The sequence below is a fragment of the Artemia sp. Qi Xiang Cuo genome, chromosome 12, assembly GCF_049724085.1.
Source record: "Artemia sp. Qi Xiang Cuo chromosome 12, ASM4972408v1, whole genome shotgun sequence".
NCBI lineage: Eukaryota > Metazoa > Arthropoda > Branchiopoda > Anostraca > Artemiidae > Artemia > Artemia sp. Qi Xiang Cuo.
The window spans coordinates 54,971,041-54,998,160 of NC_142805.1; the positions used below are offsets into that span (position 1 = coordinate 54,971,041).

Here is a 27,120-nt window from a genome sequence, read left to right on the forward strand (position 1 = left end):
CTTCTATAAAAACCTTATATGCACTCAGGGCATAACTTAAAACCCTTGCCCTGAGGGTTTTGTGGGAGTGTCCTCCTCAAAAACATATTTTGTATCTGGAAATCAGCTACGCTGAACAAAATAGCTATCTCAAAATTTTGATTGGATGTGTTCGGGGGAATGATTGGTGGGGGGGACTAGTTGCCCTCCAATCACTTTCGACTATTAAAAAGGGCACTAGCCCTTTGAATTTCCAATCGAATGAGCCTTTTTTGAAGTTTCTACTACAACGCCTTCTCGAAAAACCTGATATGCCCTCAGGGCATAACTTAAAACCCTTGCCCCGAGGGTTGTGGGGGAGTGTCCTCCTCAAAAACATATTTTCTATTTGGAAATCAACTACGCTGAACAAAATGGCTATCTCAAAATTTTGATTGGATGTCTTTGGGAGAATGATGGGTGTGGGGGGGGGAGGCTAGTTGCCCTCCAATCACTTTCGACTATTAAATAGGGCACTAGCCACTTCAATTTCCAATCGAATGAGCCCTTTTCGAAGTTTCTGCGACAACTCCTTCGTTACGAAGTGCCTTTCGGAAAAAAAAACACATTGTGCCCACATCATTGTTTCTTTAGGCAGAGCTAGCGCGCTGCCTATGACTTGGGCAGTGGACCAAAGGCGCCATTGTCTCTCGAGCGTAACTTTAGGCGGTGATGTCGATATCGCTTTCGTCACACCAATTCATTTTAGTTTGAATATGCCTGGTACTTATGAATAAATCTTTTTAAAGTAAATCCGTCTCATCAATAAGAAAAAAACGGGTCGGACGCATATGTCCCTTTCCCTTTGGACGATAAAACTATACAAGTGCTGTATCAAGTATAACTCACGAAAATCTTGTTAATTTTTTTCAACTTTTCAACTTTTTGGCATCCCTGCTTTCAATAAAACAAAAAATCGCGATGAAAGGAAGAAAACGAGGACAATTAACAGCCAGTGAAAAAATTGAAAAATTATGCAAATATTTCGGTCAAGACCTCCGCTTGGCCGTCCTCAGTGCTTTCAATAAAAAAAAAAATCAAGGTACTATCACTTAAATATAATAAGTCTCTATACCCCCCCCCCCTCTGGATACCGTATTGATAGGATACCGTCTCTGCTTTAAAAAAAAAAGTAATTGACTTATTGGCATCCCTGCTTTAAAAAAAATTGAGGTGTTATCATTTCAATATGATAGCTCAATACCCCCCCCCCTTGGATACACCCTTGATAGGATGCCGTCTCTGCTTTAAATAAAAAAAAATAGCTTTTCGGCATCCCTGCTTTCAATAAAAAAAATTCGAGATATTATCATTAAAATGTAATACCTCCCTACCTCCCCCCCTCCTCTGCATACCACCTTGATAGGATACCGTCTCAGCTTTACATTAACAAAATAATTTACTTAATAATTAACTAGGTCACTATATGGTTCAGACAAACACGCGAAATAACGTTAAACAGCTTAGTGTTCCTTGGAAAAAAATTGAGGGAATGAGTAAAGGGGTACAAAGACAACAACAAGAATGTCGAAATTATTCAGATATACCTCAAATTATTGGAAAACTGAATCATAGATTCGCCGTGGCATTCAATAAGATCCAAAGAATCTAATTAAAAGGGAGCACACACAAAAGCCAAATTGGGCCAGTAGCCTAATGAGAAATCTCAAAATACGCAAGACAATGAACAAGTCCCAATGGGGGACCCTGGGTCTATCAAAATATTTAAATGATTTTCCAGGGAATTTGATATCATTTTCTTCTATCTCCACTTTAAATGAAAAAAAAAATCTTTTTGGCATCCCTGCTTTCAATAAACAAAAAGGAGGTATTATCATGTAAAAATGATAACCCCCTATCCCTCCTATAGGCAATAATTTAAAATTTATTTATGAATCATATTTTGGGGGTAACTTCCGTTTCAATCTTTAATTCCCCAACCTTGTACATTGCTTAGTCTATAGCTAAACTTTGTCTCGATAGAAGGGGTTTTTTGGGGGGAGGGGGGTAAAAGTTTTTCACAAAGAAGATTGTATTTTCTTTAATCTATCAGGCGTTCAACAATTGAGTATTAAACATTAAGAAAATTTAATATAAAAACAGCAAAATAAAAACAATTCTGCAAACATACAGTTCATCTGTCGAAACAATATGCCGGCTATCAATTTCAAAAATCAAAATCCAACTGAAGGCTGAAGCTGTATAGTAGTGAATACGTTCTATAATACTATTAAGCTTGAAAATAAAATTCTTTACAACGAATGATGTAAGAAATAGCGATTGGGAAACTGCATTCGAAATTATTGAAACTCAGTTCATAAAGACGATACTTTTTTTGTCAACATATGAAGAACTGTGTATATTGCAATATTTGCAATTCCATATTGCATCTGTCTGGTTTTTATGCAAAGTAACAAAAGAGACGAAAATTAACGAACAAGAGTGTAATGAAGAATTATTGTATGCAAAGTCATATTTGGCAGGGAAGTCACTGGTGATAAATCGCTAGGGGTGGCGCCGTGATTGCGTGATTTTCGGGGAACCGGGTGACGCATAGATTTTCGAGGAAATACCCGAAAATTCTGGGATAGTGCAAGCCCTGCTTGATTTCTAATCAGCAAAATCGAAATACTAAACCACACGAGAAGGAAAAGCTCCGACTTTGCGGTTGACGCAATAAAGAATTTCCGCAAAATTAATTTCAAGTCGGCCGAACGCCTGCGCACCTCAGCGGCGTTTAAACTTCGGCGGCGGTCGACCGGGCCGCTCGTAGGCGGCGTTCGGTCGATCCGCCGGCGCGGCGCCGGGGTCTATTTATGTATATATATATATATATATATATATATATATATATATATATATATATATATATATATATATATATATATATATATATATATATATATATATATATATATATATATATATCGAAGAAAAAAGTTGTTTCTAAGTAGAGTTGTGGCATTTGATCTTAGTACATACCCTTTATTTTAGGCTATGCTAATTTTTGCCAGTCTTAATTTTAGGTCCTTTTGTTTATATATTAGTGTAATGTCAAAAAATAAGCGGAAAAATCCATTTTTGCCAGATAAACTTAAAATTTTAGATTACATGCATGCTGGGAATAAAAAAAAGTGGTATAACATAAGATCTTGGTATGCTAGTCAATACATTTACTGTTGGAAAACTCAAAAAGACCAGTATATTTAAACTAAATTATTGATTTAAGATAATATAGTGGTAATAAACACTGACCATGGTTGGTATTTTACAAAGTGTTGAAACTGGGGTAATTTTTTTTTATATGAAAAAACCTGAAAACTCCTTCGTAAGATCATTCTATAAGTCTTCCCTCTCCCTAGTAATATTTTGCCTAATCACACACCTTTGAATTATTGGGCATTGACGAAAGCATACAATAATGAAAATTTTTAACTTCCCGAAAAAAACGAGGTATTTATGAATCTTTTTTTTACGAAACTATCTTTTTTTTACCAAAAAAAATTCGTTTCGTTTTCTTTTTGTTGTGTCCTTTTGGATCCGCCCATTAACCATAGATAACATCGGTTTTAATAAAAAAATTAGTACATTAAACCTTAAATGCTGATTTAAGAAAATCTGGTTATCATAAATACTTATTTAATTAAGAATGATTATAATCAATAAAATTAAGGTGGTTAGTTTCTGAATGTCCTGAATGTCTGACTATCCTCCACAAATTAAGCTGGTACGTTTTTTTCTTTATTTTGCTCCTTTTTGGGGGATTTTATTTCTTCATTCTACTCTATTTTTGTTTTAGGTTTCATTTCTTTATTCTGCTTCGGCACATTTGCTCGTTTTCAGTTTTAATATCATTCTTTTTTATTTTGTTTTGAAGGCGGCATTTTTTTTTTCTTTGACAAAAAAGAGAAAAATTTAATTCCTACTAGAATAAAATATATTGAAACCAAGCTGATTATTACAAAATATTAAATTTAGTTTTAATTTCAATTTTAAATTTAATTTCAGTTTTTTTTAGATAATCGAATAAAACCATCATACTTAAAAGTATCGTCTAAAAATTTTGAAACGGATGTTTTGTGTATTAATGAAAATTAAATGATTGCTCAGGATGTAAAAACATCAAAATAGAAACTTACTGAAAATTCAAACTCAAAAAGAACACAGGGTACTGTAAATGCAGAAACACATACAGCATATTCCCGTGAATAATGAAGTCAAACTTAAAACGAACAGAAATTCAAACTCATTGTTAGTTTTTGGTATACCTTTCCCCTTCATATTCCCCCAAAGGTTCAAGTGCCATTTGTGTTTAACTGAGAGGGATTGTAAAACGTTTTAAAAATTGCAAATGCTAGTCAAACCTCTACAAGAGACATTGTTTTTTTATATAATAAATATTTTTCTGATATTTGTTTATTTTTATAATATTTTTGACAATCATATTAATCTTACTATTTTAATATAACAACGATTTTTATCGATTTTTACTTTGTAATCGACTCAGTCAAAATATACAGAAAACTGATAGCCACTCGATGCCTTTTTTTATATGCTCTTTATGAATATAATAATTGCTGGTCTTTCAAGTTCAGATTTAAGCCCCTTTTGAACCCTTGAAAATGACTCAACATTTCTAGTTTTTTCTAGTTTTTATGTCGTTTTTTTCTTTTGTTAATAATACATTAATTTTATCAATGTTTCTCCCTTTCCTTCCTTTTAGATAAGCTATACTTATATATTAATATTTGAAGCAATAAAACTTGTTTTTGCAAAGCTCTAATGGCGATCAAGCCTTTAAGGAGTTTCGGCGGCAGGACAGCACAATTCTTATCTGTTTTGATTTAGGTTCGTTTTAACTTTGAATTTGTAATTTCTCTTCGGTTCAATGTTTAATTTATTCATTCATTGTAGTTTCTGAACTATTTTTAATTCTGCTCGTTTTTGTATTGTCCTATTCTTGTTCTGCGTTAGACTTAGCAAGGATATTATTCTACCTCTTTCTGCCTCAAAATGTGGGAGAGTAGGAAGACAATTAACTCCCCCTTTCTAACTATGAGGAAACGTGCCTATCTTATAAATTTTTTAAAATATTTTGAGCTAATTTTCTGTCAAGAAATTAATAGCCTTGTTTTTTTGGCAATGGCAAAAGCTATAATTTTTTCATGCCTGTTTCTCTTTGTGTAGATCAAATCACCTTATATACACCACACTTTGAAAAGAACTTTTGGACCAGTAGTGGCAACGCTCTCCAACACTGAACAAATAGACTTAGAGTACGATTTTTTGGCGCCCAAGAAGAGACGATATGTTGAAGAAGAAGAAGAGGAGGATGAGGAGCCAATTGAAATCGCACGGAGTGTTTTGGCTAAAGAAATTGGTACCTTTGATAAGAAATTTGTCGTAAGTCCTGATTTTGTTACTCTAATTTTGTTTAAACTAAAACAAATTATTATATAATCTATAAATATAATCTATATAAACATAATATATAAAAAAAGTTATTATTATAATATAATATATAACTGATTATATAATTTGACCATGGACCCAACTCTTCCTTCTTTGGGTGATATGTTCTGGCCAGTCCGGTATTCACGACTACTACTCTTTAAAATTACGCTCCACTCGTTTGTAAGCTGTTGGTTGGGATACCGTACCTTGTCAAAATTTATAGTAAGGTTATTGGCTAACTTATTGACTACTTTAATGAAAACCAAGGATGTGCCAAAATTGAGAAGGTTGAAACGCTGTAAGCTGTTTCAAGTAATATTTTACAAGCAAAGTAAGTAATTGTTGGAATATAAAAGCTAGTGGAAAAGACCTCACAAAGAGCCCTCCCTCCAGTGTCACTTGTTATGCTTGACAAGTTTTTCGAAGCTAGAAGTGATTTTCTGATCGATTCATCTCGTAGTTTGTCTACTGTTTTACTACAAATGGTTTGTCAGCAAATAAATGTCTTAATGTGGCTTTTATTTCTCATCAATCTATTTTGCCTGTCTGGAATCGATGAAATAGAACCATATAGAAAATAGACTGCTAAATAAAGCATCTTGGCGCTTCATAAGATTTAATTTTCAATTTAATGTTTATTATTTCCAATTGCGAATAACACTTCAATTTCTGGGAAAATAAATATTTATAGCTATAAGTTCTGGAAAAATCAATTCTTAAGTATTTTAAAGCGGAATTAGCTTGACCATAAATGTCTTCATTTTAAATCTGACTTATGTCCTGCCCATCCTCTTGGGACATCTTGGGGCCACTCCTTTTGTCGAGGCATGGACCAGTGCTTGATGGAGAGATCTTAACCACTGTCAGTCAATTGTTTCTTTGAGTGTGTTTTTTTAGGAAACGGTAGGAGGGTTATTTTTTCTTCTAATAGGATCAAATCACCATACTTTTTGTCGTTTTAGTTTATCAAGAATCGCGCAAGGGTATTCCAGCCGTCTTCGCCTCTCCTTTTTGGTGACATAGTCGGTAAGGTTGATATTGCAATACGGTGTAGGCACCGCATCTCGAACGCAAGGAAGTTGCGCTTGTTTTCTCTCTTTAGGGTCCAGTTCTCACACCAGTATCCAGTAATTGGCACAATCAGTCTGTTGAAGAGATGAACTTTCAACGGATTGTAGAGGTAGCCGCATTCCTAGATATTCGAGAGTCTCTGAAGTTGGAATTTGCTACAACTAGGTAGCATTTGGTATTGGCGGCATGGCAAATTTGAGGATTTCGGAGACTCCAAGGCTGATAGAGCGGTCGACTTTTTCTTACTGTCTAGCCGTCAATGGCTGTGGCGAGAAGGTATTCTAGCTTACTACCAAGACATTATCCTGACTTTCGTTTTGGTGGCATTTACTTGCATACTTAACGGTCTCGTTACTTGTGTGAGGCAGCCCATCTGCCTTTAGAGTTATGATGCGGCAGTAGCCATCTGAACGGAATCATCAGCATATTCAACTTTGTCAACGAGGGCTCCACCCATTTCGCTTTGTATTCGGCCCTTATTATCGATCGTACGGCGTGTTGAACCAGGTTGAACAGGAGTGGTGACAGAACACATCCTTGCAAGATGCCAGACGACGTTGTAAATTTATTTGAGAGAGCATATGGGGTTAGAATTTGGCTTCTGGATTGGCCGCACATATTCACAACATATTGCTGTGATTTCATCTGGGACACCGCAATACTTGAGAATATGCCACAAACTTTTACTCCAGACTACGTCAAAGACCTGTCGAAAATCACTAAAAAGTTAGTATAGGTCTGATTTGAACTCAGTGAATTGCTCGATCAGCTGTCTTACAGTGAAGGTATGGTCAATGGTCGAGCTGCCTGGTCGAAAGTTGATATTCACCTAAGAGGGAGGTTTTAAGAGCTTGGATTCTCTGCAGAAGAACCTTCGTCAGAATTCTTTGGTAGCTCGTGAGGCATATGGGGAGGTAGTTCTTGCAATCCTAATTTGTGTGCAGGAACTATTGCTGCCTTGCATCATGTACGTGGAGCATGTCAAGTGGACTCTTTGGATCATCAAAAAACTTTGACTTTGGATCTTTGGATCAATAAAAAACTTTGTTATTGGAAATAGAAATGGTTTCAATCTTCTTCACTTCGGGCAGAATCTGGTGTGTATATCCGGAAGATTGTAAGCGTTTTGACGGAGCCTTTCAGACGAATAGTGTTTTTTTTTTTTTTGATGATGGAATGAATGGGATCGATGCCCTCATTGCAGTAGAAGAAATGATGAAGCCGATATCCTGTCGATGGATGCTGTCTGTGTGTCCTTAGAACAGAAAAGTAGTTTCAGGAATAGTTTCTTCTCCGGTTTGAGGGATATGTGTCTCGGACAGACCGAATATGTCTCACTTCTATTTTTCCAATTCTGCTAAAAGGGGAACGATTTTACCAGGCTTGCACAATGTCCAGGTGTTTAGTGTTCTAATGTTAAGGGCATTTTTGTCGAGGATAACTTCAAATTTGGAGCGTTTTCATCCCGTCTGGAGTCGTCCTACGCCTATAATGGTCGTCTCTTTCCCAGTATATGGTAGGAAATTCAATATCAATCAATATCAATTCATAAGGTCATCGATTTCTCCAGACATGGCAGCACTTTCACTCTGATCTTTTGAGCCTGGTATTCATATTTGTTAGAATGATAGTTTCTTAGCTAATTAGTTAACGGTGGTAAGCCACTCCTTTCTGTCAACTTGCAAAGACCGTGGTCCATGTGCCTTGATCTTCTGTTCCTTTACATGGGATCTTCCCACTACGGTATCCTTCAGTGCCATGCAGTTTAACCAACTTCCGGGGGGGGGGGGATTTGCATGCGACAAGACGTGTCCTCTTTGAAAGAGGTCCCTGCTGAGAAGGTAGCTTAGAGAGTACCTAAAAAAAAATAATTCGACTCAATCGAATGTGTAAAAAATTGACATCCAAATAAACCTGCCCCGAAATATTTTGCTGTTTGAAAGTTTATTGAAGCATACCTGGTGATCGATTAGTTAGCCTGTGGTGTAAGAAAAAAAAAGTGACCTCTACTGACCCGTGCTACTTTTTCAAACATAATTGAAGAAATTATGCGCAATGAATCCGTAACAAGTAAGTTTATGTTAACGTAAATCGTGAAATATAATGTCACATTGAAACATAAAACGAACAAAATCAAATGAAAATTGATACTGTGATTTGGATAAGAGAACATTTTATGGGTGGGGGTGGGGATCAAAATAAAAGTTAAATGTAACATAATTGGAGGAAATCAGTTAGAGAACATATGAAATGTTGGACTGTTGCCTTAGTTTCCAATCATTCTAGTTTCCTATATGTTAAACCCCGTCTATGATTAGGAGGCTTAAGGGGAGGCTGGAGGCTTAGGAGGCCGGAGGATTAAGAAATATTCAATGGTAATTCTAATTGACATAAGCACTGTAGGCCTACTTGTCTTTGAACCATTTTCTTTTTATTTTATTTCTTTTTTTGGTCGTGTTAAATGATTGATGGGCTCGAAAGCTCAGGTTTTTCTTGTACCTAATATTTTGTAACTGTAGTCTTCATGTTAAACCCAGTCTACGATCAGCAGGTAGCCCCATTTTAAGTTTCAATGTTGCTCCTAATATTTCAGGTAAAAATTTTTTTTTTTTCTTAATCTTCATTTCAAAGCCAATCTATAATCTATATACTTCAATTCTGATAATTCAGCTAGAATTTGTGTGACAAGCACTTTAATACACGCATTTATAGATATCACTTTCTTGACTTCTTTTTTTCTTGAAATTTGTTATGCAAGCGGAAGGGAAAACTGCACGGAGGTAAACTCCCCATGCACTGAGGGTGGGTTGGGTCTCATTTTGGCTGTCCTTATGGATGTATTTGACAATATCTCTTTTAAATCATTAAACTTAGGGGGAACGAAAGACAAGGGTCTTGAAATATTCTTTGGGATTCTGTTGAAATTTTCGGATCTTTGGTGACGACTATTTTCTTTTCTTTGCAATGCCTGATCTTAAGAGTGGCAAGCTTTAACTTAATGCAAATACACCTACGGTATGAACTTTATAGTTTTCTTTTTCTTCATTAAAGCTTGAACTGATAACACTACTGTTACCTAAAGCTGCGTTTAGACCTGGTTTTTTGTATGACCTTCTCTTTTGTTGTACATTATGAATTTTACTCGCCCGTGTGTTTTTGAGAACACTCTTAATAATTAGAGCGGTGTTGGAACATTAATATTAAGAACATTCTCAATACTTTCCTTGATTAATATTTATTGGATATATTTGTTTTTGTTTAGACAACTGACGATCGGAAATTAACGTTTGCTGACAGTGATACAGAAAATTATCGCTCGATCCTGAAACACAAAGGCCCTACACTGAACTAGGATAGTAATATTTTATTTATTGTGATAATTTATACAGTTTAACCAAGTGATGGATTGTTCTTGTAATCCAAATTTTTCGAGGATTAGAAAGTTTGTATAGCCTTTTCAGGAACCTGAATTATTTCATGTTAATGATTTTAATATCCTTGATTGTCTGAGGGAAAAACAACTTAGTTTTTTTTAGAATTGAGCTTCATAACCTTTTGTATGGTTATGCTTCTTTTTTGTCAATGATATAACAGAAAAAAAATTGCCAGACTTAAGCTTAAACTTACCAGATTTAAGCTTAAATTTGCCAGACTTAAACTCAAGACATATTTGATAGTTTATTTGTTATAGATAGTTTTTCAATTATCTTGACGACAGCTTTTTTTATTCTTTTTTTTTAGCTCCCTTGTCTTTACAGTAGCATCTTTACAGTATCTTTTGTCTTTAGTGTCTTTGCAGTCATGAACGAATGTCACTTTTCAGAAAAGTGACGAAACAGAAAAGGAAAAAAGCAGAAAATAAAGTTTAAATAACCGCACACTTTTCTTGCTACCCGAATTTCAATGCTATAAAAGAATTATACCTCAAATTTAGTAAATGTTTCATTAGATTTATGGGCTGCACACTTCAATCCGTTTCGTAAAAACAGACAATACTTATTTGATTGTGCAAAGTAGGCGAAAATTCGATTTTCTTTCTTATTTATCTTTTGTTTTTCTAAAGAAGTCACGAACTAAAAATGATCCTAAAAAAAAGTTAGGATTATCAATTAATACCATAGGCAAATTATACGTTATATTATTGATTGTAAGTCTAATAGATTAATACATTAATCAATGGACCTTATTAAAACCCGATAAGATTAAAACCCAGCTATTGCCATCTAAAACAACGTTTTTATATTTTTCTAACGTTGTATAACCTTTCTTTTTACCTTTACTTTTTTTTTAACATTTAACTTTTTAATCTTTCTTTTGAACATTTAAGAATCTCATTGGGAATCTTTGAGGTATTCTCATTTCTGAAATTTTCCTGAATAAGCTGTAACCTTTTCTTGATTCATATTATATTATTCATTTAATTTAGATGATTTATGCAAAATCTTTTTTCAATCAGGTTGAATTCCTCGATGAGCCATCTATTGGTAGAAGAGGGATACCCGTGATTTGCAAATTGGTTGATAAATGTTTGCCACGCCTACCCGATATTGAAGTTTTAATACCAGAGAACTACCCATTTTCTTCTCCTACTTTTGAACTGCCAGATCAGAGTAATGGTAAGATTTTCAATGATTATAACCCTTAATTTTTCAGTAGTTTCTCGTAAATCTTAATACTTATCTGGAACATTTTTTTGTATCAAAAGTGCTATTTTAACGGGAAGTGTTCTGTGGACATCGATTTTGTGACATCAAAAGTCTAGTGTTCACTAGAATTGCTTACAGTAGTGGATCCAGGGGGAGGGTGAGGAGGGGCACCTCCCCTACCGTCGTCTAAAATAGTGTAATTTACTTAATTAACGCAAGTTTATCGGATCAACCTATTTTGCGCTCCCCCTAAAAAAAAAAAAAAAATCCTGGATCCACCCCTGACTGCTTATAGTGAAACAGATTTCAGGAGATTAAAAGAGCTGTTAATCCATCAATATTACAAGTAGTTGTCTTCAGCATTCTGTTATACTCCTTTTCTAACTTTGGATAAACTCCCCATCCGAGCTTGTCGTATCAGTCTCACCTTTTTAGTGGATGAAATTGGTGATGGGTTTCTACTTCTGTTTTTTTAATGTTCAAGAAAGAAACTAAAAAATGGGTAAGAAAAACTGAAAAAATAGACTATATTTATTCACTACAATACCTGGAGCTAACATGAGCATATAAGACACAAAACAAGGATAAAAAAAATAGATAGCAACACAAAAATATTACAGCAATATGTGCTGCTTCAAGATTAAAATGAGTCATAAATAAAATTAATATATGTCAAGAGTCAATTTTCAGCCTCAACTCGAGAGAAGGAGTAGTAACTATAGAGGACAAGATGTCTGAAATTTTTGGTAGTTTGTTTAATTGACATTTGTTTATGTCATGAAATCGTTAAAACTTGTCAAACAAAATCGATTTTTGAATTTGAAATTAGATTTTAAACCTTGAAAATTGGTATTTCTATTACCAGAAGAATCACCTGTAGTTTCTATTTCGTCACTTTGGTTGTGGTAATCAAAGGATTTAAAATTTTGGATAAACCAGGGAACTTTATTACTTAGCCATAAAAGGGCTGCAAAATGCTGTAGCGGATATCTGACCATATAAAAGCTGCCCAAATGCAGCCGAAGGATTAAAAAAACTATGAATATGTTTTGCGTATTGTTTAGTTGGAAATTTATTTCACTTTATTTCTACTCATTTGTGGTTTAATGTAGGTCTTTACTCTTCTTTGAAAAGCTCACTTTGTGGAATTTTTTTCTTTTTAAAGTTAATTATGAGATAAATACGACCTGAAATACTTCCTATAGCTAAGTTACATCAAATTCAAAATACGAACACTGTCCGAGAGGCAGCGAACGCAAAAAAAAAGTGACAAAACAACTTAGAAAATATAATTAGGCTTGAATATATTAATGAGGAATACTGTATAAACCACAAATTACAAATCGTATCTCAAATCTCAAAATCATAATCTAAGAATTTGTTAAAGAACGAAATTGTAAGAAAATTAAAACATTACAAATCTCTTAGTAGTATATGATTTGTTGTTTGAGTTTTGTTATTAGTCAGTAACATGACTGGAATATTTATTTTCATTTTTGGGCGGAAAAGGGCATTTGGTATTGAGTCTTGACCAGATCCAGTATACTACAAGCTGTGGTTCATCGGCTTAATGCATCGTCACCAAGAATGACTTATGCCCCATTCAGCAGTATTTCAAGTGATTTTTGTTGGGATTTCCAAAAAGAGGGCTCAGTGGGAGCTGAGTTGTGGGAGCTCAGTGGGAGCAGAAGAGGGCTCAGTGGGAGCTGAGTTATGGGAGCTCAGCGGGATCAGAAGACGGCTCAGTGGGAGCTGAGTCAACCAAAACGTTGAGTTTATTAGAATACACCTTTCCTGTCCACTTTCGTTTTAGTCGGCCATTATTTTGCTGTATGGATTTGAAGTAAAGAACCAGCAGATTGCAGTAGACTTTATATCCACGGCCTGGAAGCGACACATTTCATTTCCCTTTTCTTGTGTTTTTGGTTGGGCTGGGGGGGGGGGGGTGTTGGAGAGACTCCCAATCTGTAATTCTATGGTTCCAATCGACCTCATTATATAAAAAAACATTGCATATAATATATAGGCTATACAAATATATAAACATGTTTATTATTTTTTTGTAACAGCCTAAGAAATAAAGGTTCAGTAATTTTATATGTTGATCTTTAAGTGGGTTTTTATGGTAAGTCGGTAAACTTGGTAATGCTTGTTTCTAATTGGCCAAGCAGCTTTGGTTCGAAGACCTCCTGCTCTTGATTTTACTCCGTTCGGTTTCTCTCTTTTTTTAAGAATATTACAAAATTACCAGCTGAAAATTGGTCGCAAATACTGATTCTTGGAGTACAATTATACAACCTTTTCCCATGATGTGATAATATTTGTATCTTTCTATACCTTGAAATGGAATGCAAAAATAACTTTTTCCTCTTTTTCCAGAGTCAAATGTCTTTCAAAAGCGCGTGCTTCAAAATATGGAGGCCAGAATATCGCGAATTCAGTACAACTTTTCTTTGTCACAATTCTTAGGCATTTGGGAGTCGGCTGTTAGACAGGCTTGCAACATGTCTAATCTCGGAGATCACATTTCGTCAACGCTCAACCTACTCGCCGGGATGTAATTGTATTGAGCATGGAGTAGGGTGTATGCATGTACTTTTTAAAGTGGAAATTGACCGTAATGTGGAAACATAGGATCCTTCCATGTTTTTTTTAAATTATCTCCTGTATTTTCTAGTTGCTATTGCTTTTCAAATGTACTTTTTATCTCTTCAACCTTGGTAATGTGAAATATACTCCTTAACAGGTTATTTGAGTAGTTACTCAATTTTGTTGGTCGTAAGTACGAAAAAGAACAGTGATAGAAACAATGAAACCGGTTAAATGTTTTGGTATGGATGTCCGCTCTATCGGAGATATATGTGTACATAAAATATATATACTAAATAGCACACAAATTCTGTTTAGTATATTTCTTTTTACTTTTTCTATTGAGTATATTTTTTAGACTTAATCGGTTAACTTAATAAAAATATATATATAAGTAATTGCAAGAAGGTGTTTTTCTTTCTTTTCTCTTATTTTCTTTAGCATTAAATATAAATATAATAAAATATATATTTGCTATATCAATTAAATATATTATTTAACATAGATATTTAGTCAAGGTACTCAATAGAAAAAGTAAAAATAAATATACTAAATAGAATTTTCTATTGCAGTTGACCCTCATGGAATCTATTAAATATACTTCTCATATGCTTTGCTTTTTGAATTTTTGCTACATAAACTGAGGAGCGCCTCATTTTTCCTGGGAAGATCGATTTATTTTGATAGTTTTCGATTTTTGAGTTTTGTGGTCTTTGCATTATATTTAATAAGAAAGAGAGCAAAAAAAAAAAAAAAAAAAAAAAAAAAAAAAAAAAAAAAAAAAACTGTACCTTCGATTTGATTATCCAAGCTACTTTATTTTAAAAGTTTTTACATTTCACCTGGATGCATATTTCCTTGAGCATTAAAAATGGGTTCCAATAATCCTAGTTGGAAAAATAAGAATAATTTTCTTCGACCTCACTGAATAATCGATACAAAAGTGAGAAAGAGAAAAAAAATGAATGAAAGAGGCAAGGATTAAAGATCGTAGAAAGGTGGAAATTGATTTATTCGTTGATATCTGACAGTTGTTTTCTCGCCGCAATAGCTTTGCCAAAACATCGTTTATTACAAATTTATGCAATATCCTCCTAATACGACAGCAAGGTGATTTTTTTTTTTTTACTGAAACGAAAATACTGAATATGAATAGAAGCTTGGAACGATGGAAAATTAAATGATCACAAAAAGCAGAAAATAATTGGCACAAAGCTTTAAGGGTATATTATCCTCCATTACCAGTAATATTTAAGCAACTAATCTTAACATCAACCTAGAGTTGGAAGCTAGCCGTGGAAGAAAAGCCCGGAAATAAGTAGTAATATTAGAAACAGAAATTAGAAAGAGAGCAGAAAGAAAAAAGAAAGTAATAGAAATAGTAATGTTAGCGCATAACGGCCTAAAAGATAACGGCATAAGTGGAAAAGTTTTTATAAAGAAATTACTAATTTAAATAAACTAGGAGACAAACTCCTTCTTATGGAATTCCCTTTCCAAGAGGGGTGCGTCGATAACAAACATAACCATTAACTTTCAAGCAATCCGTGGTAACGAACTCTACATAAGAAGTGACTCCGCCCAATAGTAGCCTAAACTCTAAAAAAGGAATTCGAAAACAATTAATACTTCAAAAGAATTAGTTTTTTTCTTTATTCCAAATGTATAAAATTCATCAAGTTTAAGATTATCCGTCAAAAATTACGAGCTTGAGAAAATTTGCCCGATTTTCGAAAAAGGGAGGAAACATCCCCAAAATCAAGCAATCTTAACGTAAATTACTCCTTCAGATTCAGCATATCAGAGAACCTTACTACAGGGGTTTCAAGCTCCTATCTTTATAAACGTTGTGTTTTTTTCAATTGAAGGATCACGGATGTGTTTTTTGTTTTGTTTTCCCAAAAGGTAATCCTATTGAACCAATGGTTCTAGAAGATCAGGAGAGGGTTCTAGCCAATTTTCAAGTGATAAAAAGATAGGAGGGTAACTAGCTTATTTGTTTTGTATTCCCAAGGAGAACACTACTTTTTCTAAGAGACATCCGATAGAAATTTTTAGTCTGGTATTTAATTCAGAATAGTTGAAAGGTGAGATATCTATGCCTCAGAGGATGGCATGACCCCTACTGGAAAAGTAATGTAAGATATGCGATATAGAATTTTTTATTGAGGAATATATTGATTTTTAGGGGGGGGGGGGTTCACGGTGGGAATTTTTTTCGTGGAGGAAATTTTCCAGGGAAAAGTTTATACGGGAGAGGGGTAGGGGGATTTATCTGGACGATTTGAAAAATTATAAGAAATTAAAATAGAAACGAGTGTTTTCAACTTAAAGTGAGGAATAACGCTAAAATTTGAAACAAACAACAACTATTCCCTGTATAAGAGGGACTGTCTCTTTCTCTATCCCTCACTCTTCGCACTAAATTTGACTTTTTGTCCCAATTCTTTAAGAAAGACTGCTCAAACACAAGGGCTGTTGGATTCCAATGAGAGTATCCTTAAAGAACTTTAATATCTTAACATAACGAACGAGGGATTGATGATAGGACAGTTTCCTTCATATACGGAACAATTTCTGTTCGATTTCCCTTTTAACATTTCCTCTTACTTTCAGTTGAAAAAACTTGTAGTTTTTTAGTTCCAAAAAATTTGATAAATTTGTATTTTTCTATTTTACCTATTTAAGAAATTTAAAAAACAAAGACGAGTATTGTGATTTCGGTTAGAAATTGAATTAAATATTATTAAAAGGAGGGAATAAGTAATGTAAAAGCTAAAAATGGTTAAAAGAGTCACTATCAAGAGCATAATCTTGATTTTGATATTTCTTAGGAGAAGCATTTAGAGAATAGAATAATGAACACGATGGCCAGTACTGCATACAATACTAGGATGAAACCGAAGCTGAACCCCCTCTCCTCCCCTCTAAAAAAAAATCAGTAGCAAAAGTACTACTTTACTTTTGAAGAAAACTAGACATTCAATGTGGTAGAGCCAATCTATTTCCCAGAGGGGTGACAGATCTCAATGTTTGATCCTTTTTTATGGTCTTGGAAACGTAGAATCTGACGGAGGCGAGATGAAAGACATTTCATTTTCTACTATTTTGAGCTATTTATTTAAAAAAAAAACTATTTTTTAGAATATAATATATAATAATATAATATAATGTATAAAATCTACTATTTATTTCTAAAAAAATGTCGTTTAGGTCAGCCATATTAAACCCAAATCTGATGCCAAAATTTAGCTTAATTTCTTATATTTTTTAAATCAAGATCCAATAATATAAAAAAATAATTCGAGTTTTAACTTTAACTCTAGGTTTCGCCAGACTTAATTCTTCTCTGTGCTTCATAAAACAAATAATACGTTGGCAATTATCACTAACTGTCTTGTTATTCTCATTAACGTGTGTAGAACACTGTAAGAGATTATAAAGAATATAGGCTGGTGGTAAAAAATTAGCTAGTGTAGAAATGTATAATACTATGTTTGCTCTCTTCCAGATTCTCACGTTAAACAACTCATTTGTTCAAGAAGCCGTGTTTTTGCTGGTGAGTGTCAAATGACAAAAGAGATGGCTTAAAGGTATGCAGATGAATAACATGATCTAAATTAGAAACGCGACGGAAATTAAAAGCTTAAGCATGAGTTGTTGGTTTTCCATCCAAAGAGCGACATGTCAGGACATTCAGAAGTATTTCTATGCGTTCTGAAAAATGTTTAGCATCCATTTTAAAGTCACATGCTAGGATGGCTTCATACGAGTCAAAACGACTGGACAAGGTCAAAGTAAGTTTTGAGGTGAGGTTTCACCGATGAGGTGAGCAAATCATAAACAATACTGAGAACTGTTGGAACCTTGGGGGGGGGGGGATTATAAAGCATTCGGCTTAGATAGGATCAATGCAAGAATGAAATTTATAACAAAAAGACTCTGTGATGCGTCTGTGATACTTTTTGCCTCTTCAACAGGAATAAAAATTTGCCATAATGTTTTTTTAAGTATCTGTGATAGCACACAATTCAAAAAATTCACATGCAAATTTCGTCATAGCCGTGTCGTCAATTCCTCTCTCCTGATTAAACCAGAATAAAGATTTATCCAAAAATATGGTATGTCACTTGACATGGCAAGTCTGAAACTTCATATCGTAATTGTGGAGCTTAAAGCAACAGAAGAAAAAATTTCAATAAAGAGAGTTCTGTTTAAGTACCTCCTTCGTACCATAAGCTCCACAGGAACTGTTTTTAGAATTAGTTTGAATCTTTCCAAGTTTTGTTCAGGAGGATGTTGAAAAAACAAAAGTTGCTATGTGCATACTGCTAACAAAGCTACTACCACTAAAACTGTTACTAAAACTGAAGCTAAGGGTAATAAGGTAAGGCTTTCAGGAGATATTTAGGGGGATGTTGAGCTAAATCCCAGCACACTTTTACAAGCAATGACTTAGATTATTAGGTTGAAACTTTCAGGGTGTGTTGAGGCAGATATTGAACTAACCAAAATAGACTGTCTGCATACTACTACTACCGATTTCTACAAGTAGTGAGGCTAATGATATTAAGGTAAACATCCAGGGAATGTTTAGGGAGAGTTTTAGCTAAATCAAAACAAACTATATACATGCAGGTTTCTGAAAGGGCATGGAAGTAATATCTTAAGAACGGCTTAAAATATTAAATTAAAACCTTCAGGGAATATTGAGGGAGATGTCGAACCCACCAAAAGGGACCATATGCATATGAGCACTGTTGCTACTAGTACGAGAGCCACGACTACTACTTTTTCTGAGGCTAAGGATAAGGTGAAACTTTCAGGGAATATTTATGAGGATGTTGAACTAAATCAAAACACTGTGTGCATTCATGGTTACCGAAAGAATATATGAGCAATTTTTTAGGAACAGCTTAGAGTATTAAGTCAAAACCTTTATGTTGTTGAACTAAGCAAAAGGCACTCTATGGATACTCTATTTATTATGCATACTACAAACTCTAAAGGCACTCTGTTCGTTAAGAATTTGATATAAATTTAAGCAAGATTAAGGAACTCAAGACTTTGAATAAACCCAATTAATCAACTTTTTAAGCCAATGGACCAGTGACATTCTGTGACCCGGAAGTTAATAAAAAAAAATCCGTATAAATATAGTTTGTGTTAATTATAATAGTTTAGTATTTCTGCTGATGATGAAGACTAACTATGTCTTCGAAATATCCAGAACTTTTGTACTTGTTTTTCACTGTCAAACAAAATGACCTACCTCTATATAAATTGTGATTTGTTTCGCCACAGAAAGGCATCGTCGCCTTGAAAAAATTCAATGCATACTGCTACTGCTCCTGCTACTTGTTGAACTAACCAAAAGGCAATTGAACTAACCAAAAAAACTTGTTGGTGAGCAAACAGAGCTGCCTGACAAGCTTGCTGAGATGGAGTCTACAAAGAAGACGAAAAAAGGTTTTACTATTGATATCCAAAATAAAACAGTAGATACTTGCTCAAGATGGCAGCCAGTGAACTGTAGGCAGAAAAGTGAACTTAAACCAGCCGACGTGGCTAAGAATTTCGATGAAGAAATCGTTGGACCTTCAACTACTAAGCAGGAAGCTTGGGTTACTGAAAATACTTCAACCACTAAAGAATCGAGTGAATAATCAGAACTACCTGCTGAGATGGAGTCTACAAAGAAGACGAAAAAGGGTTTTTTAATGATGAACATATGCATAATCAAATTAGAATTCTTGATGAATTCGGTGATTTAGATACAAATCATTCAATAAATAGAAAGATGGAAGATAACTCATTCCTAGCAATCACTGAAAAGCAGCCTCGATTAATGAAGCAAGATTTATCAAAACTGAGTATTGCTGAGCTTACCCTATCTTCACCTTATGTCATTAGTAGAGAATCCAAAATGAATGAAAGCTTAAGAATAGAGGCAGACAAAGACAGGATTGATTCTCATCCTAGAAAGAAAAGTGAACTCAAACCAGCCAATTTGGCTAAGACTTTCGATGAAGAAATTGTTGGACCTTAAGTTACTAAGCAGGAAGTTAGGGTTGCTGAAGATACTCCAACCACTAATGAATCAAGTGAGCAATCAGAGCTGCCTGGCATGCCTGCTGAGATGGAGTCTACAAAGAAGACGAAAAAAGGTTTTACTAGTGATATTCAAAATAAAAAAGTAGGAACTTGCTCAAGAGGGCAGCCAAGTTGGTAAAATTACGCTTACAGAATGCAGACAAGCAATCCTTTTCCAACAGACAAATCAGCTAAAGCAAAACATGCACCACCAACACCCCCTACATATTATCGAAAACCACCACAACCACTTCCATACCTTCCTGCACCATATATCCCTCAACAATACCCACCACCACTTGCATATACTCCTCCACCATACGTCCCTCCGCAATACCCACCACCACTCGGATAGACTCCTCCTCCACATATCCCTCCACAGTACCTTACACCTTCTATGCATAATTTCCCACCACCACCGTTTACAGACACTCCTGAGACACATGTGAAAAATCCATTTATGTCTGAATATCCTCCTCCTCCAGAGAATGCCAATTACGCTAATCTGGCATCCCATCCAGCACATGGACCAGTAGTGTACCCTGCTTAGAGGAATATGTTTTAATATAAATAAGTTAGGTACCGTTTTGTTACGTTAGGTTAAGTTAGGTTATCTTAGTCTACGTTAGGTTACGTTAGGTAACGTTAGGCGACGATAGGTTACGCTAGGTTATGTTAGGTTAAGGAAGGTAACGTTTGGTTGCGTTGGTTAAATTATGTTACGTTTGTCTACGTTAGGCTACGTTAGGCTAGGGTAGATTACGTTAGGTTAGGTTATGTTAGATTACGTTAGGTTACGTTAGTCTACGTTAAGTTACGTTAGGCTAGGATAGGTTACGTTAGGTTATTTATGTTATTTTTATTTATGGATTGGTTATGTATAGGTTACGTCATGTTATTTTATGTTTATTTTAGGTTATTTGTGTTAAGTTAGGTTAGGCTAGTGCTATTACTCTTGTAGTACTTGTCAGTGATATTTTCGTCGTTGGTTTATTTGTGTATTTCGAAGGCGCCTGTTTTGAAAGTTACGGTTTGATATGTTTAGTTAGGTATTATTGCGATTTGACTTGTATATGTTATTTTTGTCTGTGGTTTCTTTGTATAATTCTGAGGTGGCTTGTTAGAAAGTTGTCTTTTGATATTTCCGGTTATGCAGTTTCATTGCTTGACTTATCAGTGCTAATTTGTCATTGGTTAATTTGTCTATTTTGAAGGTGTCTTAATTGAAAATTATGGTTTGATATGTTTAGTTGTGCTACACTGTGGTTTCGCTTGTCTTTGCTAAGTTTGTAAGTGGTTTCTCTATGTATTTTGAAGATGCCTCGTTTGAAAATTATTCTTTAATATTTTTAGTTATGCTGCTTTATTGTTGGACTTATTTGTGTTAGGTGGTTTATCGGTGGTTTCTTTGTCTATTTTAAAGGTGCCTTGCTTGAAAGTTATGGTTTGATATGTTTAGTTGCGCTATCTGTGGCTTCACTTGTCTCTGCTATGTTTGTTAATATTAAACCAGTAAGCTTTTTCAGTGAATTTTAATCCCTGCGAAGCTAGTTCGATTCCGCAATATTTGGCAAAGGATTATAGTTCATGACCTGAATAAAATTATTACTCAGGATTTCAATAAGTGAGAGATAATCCTATGATAATAATTATGGAACTACTTTGACTGATTAGTTATTCTTGCCTATTTTACTAATAAGCGAGCAGAAGAGGGGAGGTTTTCTATAGCTATTGTCGTCGTATCTGCCGGAAGTGGTGTCTCTCTTAAACTGCGGCGAATAAATAACAGACGACAACGCTTCCCTCGCTTATTGGCATTACGAGCTTCTGAAATTTAGCCTACTACCTTTTTGATATCATCCGATTACCCTCCGATACAATTTTTCGTTTTGGGACTGCCATGATTCTTGGCTTACGCTTAATTACTGAAAGACAAGCATGAGCAAAAAACTTGTTTTTACTGTAATACTAAATTTTCTTGTGCGAGTGCTATCCGAGGGTGTGAAAATACAATGCATTGTAACATCGGCTGTGAATTTCATTGCGCCTTATGCGATCTTATCAGCAAAGAAACTTCTTTATTTTGAACTTAATACGCAAGGACGAGTTATCAGTCATGTCAAAGAAGACGAAAATATTATTGACATGTGTAAGCTCCTCGTATCAGCCTCGTAAGTCCCAATAGTCTCAATTGGTACAAAAGAAGCAATTTTAGTTGTACAATTCCTTTAGAAAAGTACACTGTAAAAAAAAAAATTATAATAATTTCTAACAAATTGTTTTGCTGGAGTTTAAACAAATAAAAAAATTAAATTTTTTGTTGAAATTATGACTTGCTGTTTTAATTCCGACAAATTATTGAAATTATTAAGATTTATGTACTTTTCAAAACAAGAAATGTAATTTCTAACTTAAATAGGTTATATTAATCAACTTGTTTAGGAATTCAATGGTAGATGGAAATTTCTTGTATTTCATAATAGATTTGACTATGGGACCATGCTGTCTGACCATGGCATATGTAATGCTGTCTGACCAGGCCACTAAAGCACTAGTTGAATGGAAGCCAGTCAGTGGGAGATGCTTACTTGCAAAATTTGTAACCAACCATCTGAAAATTTCAATCATTGCACGGCATGCTCCTACGAATGATGCAGACGATACTGATAAGGAGTCATCCTACCAAGCTCTTTAATCATTGACATCAGAAGTCCCAACAAATGACCTTCTTTGTGTGGTTGGGGACTTCAAGTCCAAGGTCGGAGATGAAAGAGACTACTACCCACAAGTCCTAGGGAGACATGGTCTTGGTGAAACGAACGAAAACGGAGCCCTTCTGGTAGATTATTCTCTAAGTAATGATCTTACGGTTGGCACAACTCAGTTAGAACATAAAACCATTCACAAACAGTCATGGATCTCGCCAGACGGCAGGACGAAGAACCAAATAGATCATTTCCTAATCTCAAGGAGATGGCGGACAAATCTTCTAGACGTACGTGGCTTCAGAGGGGCAGATGCCCAGTCGGACAACATCCTGATGGTATCAAAATTGAAAGTTAAGCTGAAAGTGCCCAAAAACGCAAATTCAAATTCTACGAAGCTTTATGTTGTGGATAAGTTACATGTCCAAGAAACCCGAAGAAAATTTCGTATGGAGCTGAAGAACTCATTCGCTCTGCTTGAAATAGAAAACGGCACAGACAGTTCTGAAACAGCATGGCAAGAAATGAAGACAACATACAATCAAGTTGCTAGGAAGTGCTCAGGATAAGGAATAAACCGAAGGAAAAATGGATATCACAAGAAACTTGGAAACTAATCGACGAGCGCAATGGCTTGAGACAGCAAATTTTCTCTGCTGGCGGCGACAGACCTTCGGTCTTCGCAAATGTCCTATGTAGAATGAAGGACAAAGAAATCAAGAAGTCGGCAAAAGCTGACAAGCGGAGATGTGTAGAAGAGAAGGCTAGACTAGCAGAGGAAGCAGCTAGAAAAATAAAATTCAATGCAGTTTACATGCTCGCAAATGAAATGCTAGGAGAGCTGCCCAGCAGATCCAACCAAGTAAAAGATGAGAGCGGAAATGTTCTCACCGAAACTGAGAAAATTACCGAGAGATGGGTTTCCCACTTCGAAAATGTTTTGAATAGACCGAGACCAACTGACCGAGAAAGAATCCCTTCTATGCTCTTTCTTAACCTTAAGATTGACAAAAATCCCCCAACATCTGCGGAAATACTTGTTGCAGTGAAGAAACCCAAGAATTGAAGATCACCTGGTGAAAACTGCATAACTTCGGAAATGATCAATTCCTCTCAGTGTGTATAACGCTGATTGCAACAGTCGGGCAGTTCGAAAAGGTTCCTGGCGACTAGACCAGAGGGATAATTGTTAAGATATTTAAGAAAGGTGATGCTCTCAACTGCGATAACTGGCGAGGTATAAACCTAATATCAGTACCAAGTAAGATTGTAGCGTTTATAATACCCGAACGACTAAAAAAAAAACTCGGTCCGTATCTGAGAGAAGAGCAACATGGCATTTGGACAGGTAGATCTTGTTCAGATCTCGTATTCACGCTCAGGATTCTGATAGAAGAAGCAAATGAGTGGTCCAACAAAATATAAATGCTTTTCGTTGACTTTGAAAATGCCTTCGATTCCGTGGACCGTGACACACTCTGGGAAATTCTACAGTGTTATGGTGTCCCCAAGAAAATAATAAGTTTGATCATGGTTTTTTATGAACATACGGAATGTTGCATAAAGACAGAGAACGGAACAACTAGATGCTTCAAAATTATGTCAGGAGTGCGACATGGATGCGTTTTATCATCCTTTTTTTTGTAATTTTAATGGCCTATGTTGAGAGAAGCGGCTGGCTTCGGAATAATAGTTGGAAATAAAATCCTCTCGTACCTTGACTTTGCGGATTATATGGCACTTCTGGAAATGAAAAAGCAGCGACTCCAGGAGCTCCTTAATAAAGTGAGTGTTAAAGCGGAGAAAGTTGGCCTAAACATCAACATAGACAAGACTAAATCAATGGCAACATCAGGCTCGCCAGTCGAGCTCCTGCATAAAAATCGTAGCGTTGAACAAGTCCATGAATTTAAGCACCTCGGAAGCTGGGTTGATTACACAGGAGAGATGCAGAATGAGGTCAATCAAGAGAAGAAATGGCATGGCAAACGCTGCTTTCAACAAAGTTAAGCCAGTACGGAAATCAAAGAAGTACTCGCTTGCACTAAAGCTGCAACTTCTTAATAGCAACGTCTTGTTCGTGCTATTGTATGCCAGTGAATGCTGGAAACTAGATGTTGAGACAGAGAAAAGACTCACAGCTTTCGAAAATATGTGCTTGAGACGCGTGATGAATATCGGTTGGCGTCAAAGAGTCAACAACATTGAGGTCCGCAGGAGAACTGGCCAGCCGCTTATTACTGAAGTGATTAAGAAGAAGAGATGGAGCTAACTTGGCCACGTCCTTCGGATGGAGGACTCAAGAATCCTGAACCAGGTTCAACAATGGCAGCTACGTGGGCGTCAACAGAGGGGAAGACCTAGAAACACGCTCAGATGCACGTACGATCGTGATCTACGCTGTCCTCAAACATCACTACAACCCCAGTGGGAGGATGTACTTGCCGCAGCACCAATGCGTGACGTTTACCGAGGCTTCGTCGATGCCCTATGCGCCCCAGATGGCTCAGGAAGACCTAAGTAAGTAAGTAAGTATGGGACCATTGAAAGTAATATGTTCAGGATAAATTCAATTTAAATATTAGAATTATCAGAGGCAACGCTATAGCGTTGCCTATAGTAAAGGCTATAAGGCTCCAATGTTTTATTATTATTAATTAAAACAAACTTTCCGTAAAATAAGTTTTTCAAAGAAAATTAAAGGCCATTTTAAACGTAAGCTCAGTAGATAAAAATTTCTGTTAAAATTCAAACTCAAAACGATCAGAAATTACCATTAAAGTAGAGATGAAACCGAAAACGGACAGAAATTAGATAAAAAATCATGGCAAAAACATGAAACCAGTAATGATATAAATAAATAAATATATCTTAAAACGAGTAATGCTTTGATTGAATATGAAAATCAAGCTTAAAAGGAAAAAATATATATCCCTTTTGAAGTATAAATGAAACTTAAAACGAACAGAAATTAAATAAACAATCAATGCAAACAAACATACAATAGATATTAATGTAAATTAATAAATAAATCTTAAAACGAGTGAAACTTAAATGGAATATGCAAATCAAGCTTGAAACGGACAAAAATCACTACAAACAAGTTTGGGTATGACCTCCTTCTCTCGGTGTAAAAGTCTAAAACCTGCTGCGTCATTGGCGCTTTACTGAAAACCAATTTTATAACAAATATTTTCTTTTGTACTTAATATTGAAAATAAACTTTAAAATTATACTAACATTTTGAACTGATGAGCTTTCAGCAATTAATATCACTATACATCAAATATTCAGTTTAATTTATTAGCTTTTTTTAAAGTTGTTCAAAACACATTTAGTTTCACTACAAACAAGTGTTTGGATACTGCCTCCTTTCTTAACAGTAAATAAAAAGGAAAAGCCTACGGCGTCATTAGCGCTTAACTGAAAACGAATTTTATTACAAATATTTTCTTTTCCAGTTCTTACAGCATTGAAAATTAAAATAAAATTACACGGAATAAATTCTTGAACCGATGGATCTTTCAACAACTAATATAATTATACATCAAACATTCAATTTGATGTCATTTATACTTTCCAAGACTGTTCAAGACGCATATACTTTTCAGTAAAGCGCCAATGACGCAGTAGGTTTTAGACTTTTAGACTCTGAGAGAAGGAGGTCATACCCAAACTCTTGTTTGTAGTGATTTTTGTTCATTTCAAGCTTGATTTGCATGTTCTACGTAGTTGATTTCCACATGGAAATTATGTTTTTGAGGAGGACACTCCCCCACACCCCTCAGGGCAAGGGTTGTAAGTTATGCCCTTGGGGCATATAAGGTTTTTATAGAAAGCGTTGTCGTAGAAACTTCAAAAAGGGCTTATCCGATTGGGAATTGAAATGGCTTGTGCCCTTTTTATTAGTCAAAAATGTATGAAAGGCGACTAACACCCCTTCCACGCCCATCATTTCTCCAAATACATGCAATCAAAATTTTGAGATAGCCACTTTGTTCGACGTAGTCAAAAGTTCTGGAAACTATATCTTAGGGCATGACGCTCCCCGCCCCCCCCCCCAAGGTCTTCAGGGAAAGGGTTATAAGTTATGCCCTGGGGGCCTGTATGGTTTTTATAGCGGAAGAAAAATACGGTTAGACCTCGGGGAAATTGCAACATAATTTTTTTTTTTACACCAAAATGTTCAGAAAAATCAGCTTAATCACACAAAAAAAAAACGGAAATCTTTTCGCAAAACTACCCAAAATCTTCCTAGAAGGGGTAAAATGAGGAGGGAAATCGGAATTTCTATTTGGACGTATTTTTGGGTTTAAGTGGTCGTTTTCTATCAAATCAAGCATGAAGAATCCGAATCCGACGTCAGAAGTAAAGTTTTCTGTACCCCAGTATCAATTTTTACCTTCCAGGAACGGGGGGGGGGGGTAAAGTACGCAGATCATTACTTGCTGGATTCCTGCGGCCAAAGGGTTACTTTTTATCAAATAAAGTTCCATATTGCCAAAAATGAGGTCAAAAAGCAGTTTTTTTTTACTATTTACCTC

General features: G+C 35.3%; 2 protein-coding genes across 5 annotated transcripts in view; both read left to right on the forward strand.

Annotated features, from left to right (window-relative positions):
• The window catches only part of LOC148946287 (mediator of RNA polymerase II transcription subunit 15-like), a 105,444-nt gene extending 91,285 nt beyond the window's left edge, over window positions 1-14,159 (forward strand). For all 4 annotated transcript variants that reach the window (XM_089097927.1, XM_089097928.1, XM_089097929.1 and 1 more), the window contains exons 14-16: window positions 5,206-5,421; window positions 11,000-11,159; window positions 13,569-14,159. In XM_089097927.1, the coding sequence (XP_088954053.1) occupies window positions 5,206-5,421; window positions 11,000-11,159; window positions 13,569-13,750 (558 nt within the window). In that variant the 3' untranslated portion in view covers window positions 13,751-14,159. The remainder of the gene's footprint in view (window positions 1-5,205; window positions 5,422-10,999; window positions 11,160-13,568) is intronic.
• A 7,650-nt stretch (window positions 14,160-21,809) lies between these two features.
• On the forward strand, window positions 21,810-23,145 carry LOC148946288 (protein CFDP2-like). The gene is made up of 2 exons (XM_089097655.1): window positions 21,810-22,020; window positions 22,583-23,145. The coding sequence occupies exons 1-2, from the start codon at window positions 21,810-21,812 to the stop codon at window positions 23,143-23,145; spliced, it is 774 nt and encodes a 257-aa protein (XP_088953781.1).
• Window positions 23,146-27,120: the final 3,975 nt, after the last annotated feature.

Bases quoted from the DNA above. Each gene is read 5' to 3' on its own strand.
- LOC148946288 (XM_089097655.1), top strand. From the start codon at position 21,810: ATGAGCAAAAAACTTGTTTTTACTGTAATACTAAATTTTCTTGTGCGA. The intron at 22,021-22,582 runs GTAAGCTCCTCG...TGACATCAGAAG, and splicing joins CGAAAATATTATTGACATGT to TCCCAACAAATGACCTTCTT.